This window comes from Galeopterus variegatus, unplaced genomic scaffold (genome assembly GCF_000696425.1).
Source record: "Galeopterus variegatus unplaced genomic scaffold, G_variegatus-3.0.2 Scaffold3078, whole genome shotgun sequence".
NCBI lineage: Eukaryota > Metazoa > Chordata > Mammalia > Dermoptera > Cynocephalidae > Galeopterus > Galeopterus variegatus.
This window is the reverse complement of record NW_007729189.1, coordinates 196,159-202,579: the sequence shown is the minus strand read 5'-3', so window position 1 is coordinate 202,579 and position 6,421 is coordinate 196,159. Positions and strand designations below refer to the sequence as shown.

Genomic DNA, 6,421 nt, shown 5'->3' with positions numbered 1-6,421 from the left:
GTTATAGCAACACAAAAATGGACTAATACACACCCCCTTTGGAAATCAGCTATTAGCATGTGACAGGACTTTGGTGGAAACCAGACAGCTGACCCAGTGAGAATTTGTGACTCTCCATTCTGGGGTGGACAACACAGACTCCCTGACTAACAGGGTGGGAAGGGCCCACCCAGCCTCATTTGTCAGATGGAAAGAGAGCTGGCTTGTTGGCTGAACGTGAACAAATGGCTGCCCTCCAGGTGGGAGAAGCTTCAACTCCCCATTCCACTGCCTGATGCACAGTTGCTGGCTCCATGCGGGTCTGAGTTCGTGGAGCTTCCCTCAGGGGTTTGGGCTTGGGTCACTTGTCATCCGGCTAAGCTGAAATCCAGCAGTGCACACTGGTTTTCAAAACTGTCCAGCTTCAGAACCAACCAAGGAGAGGCGGGGTCCTCGGCTTAGCAGGCAGAGCCCAAGACCATTCTTTTTTTTTTTTCCTTTTTGTCTTTTTTCATGACCGGTAATGGGATCACAACCCTCGGTGTCACGCCTGCACCACGCTCAACCAGTGAGCGGACCAGTCTGTATATGGGATCCGAACCCTCGGCAGGAGCGCCGCTGCGCCCCCAAGTGCCGCACTCTACCGAGTACGCCACTGGGCCAGCCCTCAAGACCATTCTTGTAGCTCTTCCCAATGCTACTCTTCTTCGTGAACACTGTTAAATTCTTAGCAACCCTGGAGCTGTTGCAAATGGCCTAGCTCTTTGGTTTGCCACTTAAAAAACTATAGACCAGCAGCTTAAAGTCACTCCTCCTTGGGGCCATGAACTGGGGAAGCAAATAGAGGCTGCTGATGGGGACTCCCCACCCAGATCACCAGCATTCCTGTGTGGAGCAGCCACTGTGTCATGCCTCTGAGCCCCATCGCAAACTGGGCATAGATTCAGAGGTTACATCACATGCTGGACTGGGGGCTGCCAAGAGAGATGCTCTCCAGTCTACAGGAAGGGAGGCCCCACTGCACAGGGCACCCCCACTCTCCATCCTGGCACATCCATAGAACCAGCCACCCCTTGGGGCTATCTGTGGTGCCTGCCCACAGAGAGACCTTCTGGTCAGTGAACAGCCAGCTCTAGCCACACCACATGGCCTTGTGGTCAACACAGACCACGCATGTGCAGCATGGACCATCTGCAGTTTGGCGACCTGCACCATTGATCACAAGAGCTACTCAACAATGAGCTGATAGTCTGTCATGAGGAGGGGATGGTTCGGTAAAAAGACAGGTTCTGGGCAGGTTGTAAGAGAGCAACTCCGGTGGCTGGGAAGAAAGCCCCTCAGTCCCCAGGAACCATTGATCACAAGAGCTACTCAACAATGAGCTGATAGTCTGTCATGAGGAGGGGATGGTTGGGTAAAAAGACAGGTTCTGGGCAGGTTGTAAGAGAGCAACTCCGGTGGCTGGGAAGAAAGCCCCTCAGTCCCCAGGGTGTGCGGGGCAGTGGGTTGTTAATGATCCACCCTGGAGCCCTGCTCCAGAAGGAAGACCCTTGGGTCGGCTCTCCCAAGCCACCACCAGGAACCAGTCACTGTGTCCACCAGTTCGGGCCACCTGACGGCTCTGACCAGGGGACACAGGGATGTCTCCTCCTGCATGTCCCAGCTGGGTGTCTTCTCTAGCCCATCTGCAGTCATTTGTGGGTGGACAAACGCCCCCAGCTGGTTGTGGACAAGCAGGACAGGAAGGACCGACCACCCTGGGATGGCTCCTCCAAAACCAGAACTAGACTCAATGATTAGGACTAAACTGGGGACTTGAAGGCTTATCAGCTGGCCCAGGTGAGGCTTACCTAACAGCCCAGGTAAGAATTACCTGACAGCTGAGGTGATCCTGTGGGAGCCCTGTGGGAGACACTGTCAACCAGTGCTGTCTGGAGTGTGTCCCCCTGGGAGCCCCCAAATTGTAAACAATAATCATGCTCTAAGGACTTTCTGTGTTGGAACCAGACATGGACCTGCCTCCATCCCATACACATGATGATGTGCACCCTGAGGTGGTTACAGAAGACTGTAGTGTGTTTAAGGGAACCCTACCAGTAGATCACGTAGCCCTCAGACAACTGCGGAGATCTCCCATTTAGCGAGGCTGCCCTCTGGGACTTAAAGCTTCCAGAGGGAGCCAAGATCATTATTCATGTGCACATGCGATAGGTTCTAGTTACAATCGGGGTCTTTCTAGTAGAAGAGACAGCACAAGATACATCCCTGCCTTTAGCTTGAGTGGTCACTAACACCACCCTGGCCCAGGGGCACTGAGGTCAGCCTCAACTGGCTAGGGTTGTTATAAATGGTAGCATTTCCCAAACCTTCCTCCTTGGGGCCAGGCAGTGTCTGGGCAGGTGTATCAGGTAATGCTGTACCAGGTAGATAAGGTAATGCTGGGCCTGAATTAATGCCTCAGGCCGGGCATGAAAGTCACTGTAGAAACTCAAGGAGACAGTCACCTGGCTGTATGGAATTGCTCAGCTGGCTGGATGTGGGACCCTGGGGACACAGCTGGGGTCAGTCACACAGGTGGCCTCTTCCTGGTGCCAAGTCCTGCCAAGAGCCCTCATTAAATGAAGCACGAGTCATACCAGATGGACTGGGTCCCAGGCCATGTTGGTCAGATTAGTCAGGGTGGCCGAGGGAGTGGCATATACCTGGTAAAGCCCAGCAGAGACTGGCACCATGTGAAAATGGGGTGGAGCTAGGTCCCTTGGGATACAGCACCCCGTGGGTGGCTCATATGCCTGCAGGCTAGAAGTGCTGGATAACGGCATTCATGGCCAAGTTGAGAATGTTCATAGAAGGAGATATTCCAGGAGAGTGGAGCAGAGATGTCTCCCTCCCTGGAGATCCCATGTAGTAGAAACGAAGCCCCCAAATCCATGGTGCAGCCCACTGCAAGTGCACGTAACATATGGTCTCCCCAGGCTGTCTGTGAGGAATGGAGTATGGAGAACCGACACAAGGTGCTGCCCTGCCTGCAGCTTGACAAGGAGCAGTAGACCGTCTTTGTCTCGGACCCACAGGTCTTGTGTCTTCTGTGTGTCTGTGTGTGTATCTACGTATGTATGCACACAAGGGGACTTCAAAGAGTCCATGGAAAGATTTGTACTGTCTTTCAATTCCATTTTTCCATGAATATTTTGAAGTGCCCTCACATATGAATGTTGTGTGACTACGTATATATGTGTGTATAAGTTTTTAGTGTTCAGGTATATATGTCTGGTGTGTATGTGTACAGATGTGCGCAGTATGTATATATGTGCATGGCATGTATGTGTACACATAAATATGTAGTATATCTACATACGGTATCTGTATGAATGTTGTGTGACTACGTATATATGTGTGTATAAGTTTTTAGTGTTCAGGTATATATGCCTGGTGTGTATGTGTACAGATGTGTGCAGTATGTATATATGTGCATGGCATGTATGTGTACACATAAATATGTAGTATATCTACATACGGTATCTGTGTGTATATGGGCATACATGGGTGTAGCACATATCTACGTATGTGTGTGTGTGTGGTATCTATGTACACACGAGCCTGTGCGTATTATCTATACGTAAATGTGTGCAGTGCATGTCTGTACATGTATTGTGTCGCATGTATCTACATATGTGTACATGTCTATGTACATGTGTGCGTGTGTGTTACCTATATGTATGCATGTGTGGTGTGTGTCTGAGTACAAATGTACGTACAGTGTGTGTCTATGCACGTATGGGCGTGTGGTGCCTGTGTACATATGTATATGCATATCCTATCTATGTGTATATGTGTGTGGCATGTATCTGGTGCGTACGTGTGTTTGCATGTGTGTGACATGTACTTCTATGCATAAAAGCGTGTGCAGAGTGTGTACATGTATAAACCATGGCACGCCAGCCTGCATGCATATAAGTGGGGCACAAGGGCAGACTGTCATGGTTCCTGGGACTCTCGAGCAGCTCTGGGTGCTCTTGGTCACTCTCCACCTGGCTGTCCTTCCTCATGGGCTCCCTGGGGCCTTCCCTTCCCTCCAGCTGCTCCTTCCCTTCGTCTCATTTTTCCTCCTCTCTCCAGACTCTGTAAGTCAGAGCCCCCAAGTGTCCATGCTGGACCTCATCTCTCTCCAGTCATTCCACGTCCATATCGACCAGATGTTTCAGATACATGGACAACTCCCCCATTTCTCAACTCAGGAGAGACCCCTCCCCTGAACTCTAGATTTTCTAACCACCCCAACACCTCCACCCACGGGCACCTCAAATCTTCAGTCCTCCCCAGATCAGACACTTCTTTCCCCAGCCCAGCTCTGTCTGCACACCAAACTACCTCTCCCCGGGTCCTCCCACCTCCATAAATGCAACCACTGTGTCCCAACCATGTGGTCTTCCCGGACACCAATCCCTTTCCCACACATCCCTTCCAACCCATCAGCAAATTTAGCTGGCTCTGCCTTCAAAATACATCCAGAAGCCAACCACAGCCACCACCCATGCCTGAGCCCCCAGTGTTAACACCCTGATTCCCAGGCTGCTTCTCTGTGCCCCCGCTTAGCTATCCCCTGAAGGTTGCTGGCATTGCAGCCAAGGTGACAGATAATAGAAGCCATACTGTGTCCCTCTGCTGCTCAAAATTCTACATGGCTCCAGTACACTGAAGGGTCGATGCTGCCCAAAGAGAGGCCTGGCCTTGGCCCCTGATCCTCCAGGAAGGTGACCTGAAAGCCTTCAGGTAAAAGGCTGTCCTGCCTGATAAAAGTGTCTATTTTCCTGGTGGCCTTGGGCCATGTCAGATTGTCTATGCTAACAATGAGATTTATGGTGTAGATTCTGAGCCACGTCGGGTACTCTTTGCTAACAATGAGGTTTATGGTGGAGGCTCTGGACCACACCAGATACTCTATGGTAACAATAAGATTTTTGGTGGGGGCTCCGGGCCATGCAGTATCAGCTCGACCTTGGGAAGGGCTAGAGGCTGGGGTCAGCCACACAAGTGGTCAGGCATACCCACATGACTAAGCCCTAATAAAACCCTGGACACCAAGGCTCAGTGAGCTTTCCTGGTTGGCAATACCCCATGCATGTTGTCACACACTGTTATTGGGAAAAATAGGTGCTGTCCACATGACTCCACTGGGAGGGAACAACTGGAAGCCTGTGCTTGGTGATGCCTGGACCCTGACCCTGACCCAGGCGCCTCTTCCCGTAGCTGACTTTACTTTGGGTCTATTTGCTACAATAAGCCATAACCCTGCGTAAAACGGCTTTGATGAGTTCTATGAGTCCTACTAGTGAATTAATAAACCTGAAGGTGTGTCTTGGGGGCCCCTGAACCTGTAGTAGGTGTCATAAGTGAAGTTTGTCTTGGAGCCCCTCACTTGATGTCAAAAGTGAAGGTGGTCTTGGGGACCCCTGAACTTGCAACTAATATCAGAAGTGAGATTGGTCCTTCTGACCCCTGAATTTCACAGCTCCCATCATGAGTCAAATGCCAGATGCCAACCATGACCCTCAAACCCCAACATCATCACCACCCTCACCCTTGTGGCTCATCCTGCTCACATGGCCACACAAGTCACTCCAACACCTAAGCAGTGTCCGCCTCAGTTTCTCCACCTCTGCTCCCCACGCCATGCTCTCAAGGCTGCCTTGCTGCTCATTCAGAGCTCTTCAGATGTGTCTGCCTCAGAAGCCTGTCCTGAGCCATCACTCTGCCCCTTGCCTTAATTCCTCTGGGCGGCCACATCACCATTCGACTTTATATTTAGGTTTATTTCCCTGCATGTCACCTGTCTCCCCGCTATCAGCTCAGCCCCCTTGCACAGGGCGGTCTGTTTCTGTCCCTCATGCCCCAGGCCCCTGACCAGCCTCCCGCACTGGGTCCTCAGCCTTTGCACAGCCCGTTTCTCTCCAGGCGGATCTTCTCTGTTGCAGGGCCCACACCCACAGTGGGGCTGGGGACTCTTGGCCCCAGCAGTGTACCTTTGTACCAGCTGACGACAGGCTTGGGTGTGCCCATCACACGGCAGGCCAACTTGACTGTCTCGCCCAGCTCAGCTGTGCAGTCAGCCAGTTCCTCTTCGAAATCTGGGGGACCTGTGGACATACACATGGGGCACTGAGAGCTCCGTGGATGGGATGTCACACTTATGGTGCCCTTGGGTACATCCCAGCGGTCACCCTGCCCTGTGCCAGTAGCCCTGCATCCAAGGGTATGGCTGCTACAAGGACAGTCCCTTGCCATCCTTCATCCAGGGTTCCAATCTGGAATCGGGGCTGGCTGTTCACAGGGGAGTGGTGAGGACAGTAGAGAAGAAGATTCTGTTCTGGTTGAGGATGCAGATTCCTCACGTCCCATGACATGACCTGGATGGATGCCCCGAGCTTGCATCCCCCTCATT

The 6,421-nt window shown here is 51.9% G+C and overlaps 1 protein-coding gene across 1 annotated transcript in view; it reads right to left on the bottom strand.

Moving 5' to 3' along the window:
- Nucleotides 1-6,421, bottom strand: part of LOC103599747 (obscurin-like) — a 155,222-nt gene that overhangs the window by 43,284 nt on the left and 105,517 nt on the right. The window contains 1 exon segment of the mRNA XM_008583906.1: nt 6,003-6,116. Coding sequence (XP_008582128.1) covers nt 6,003-6,116 — 114 coding nt within the window.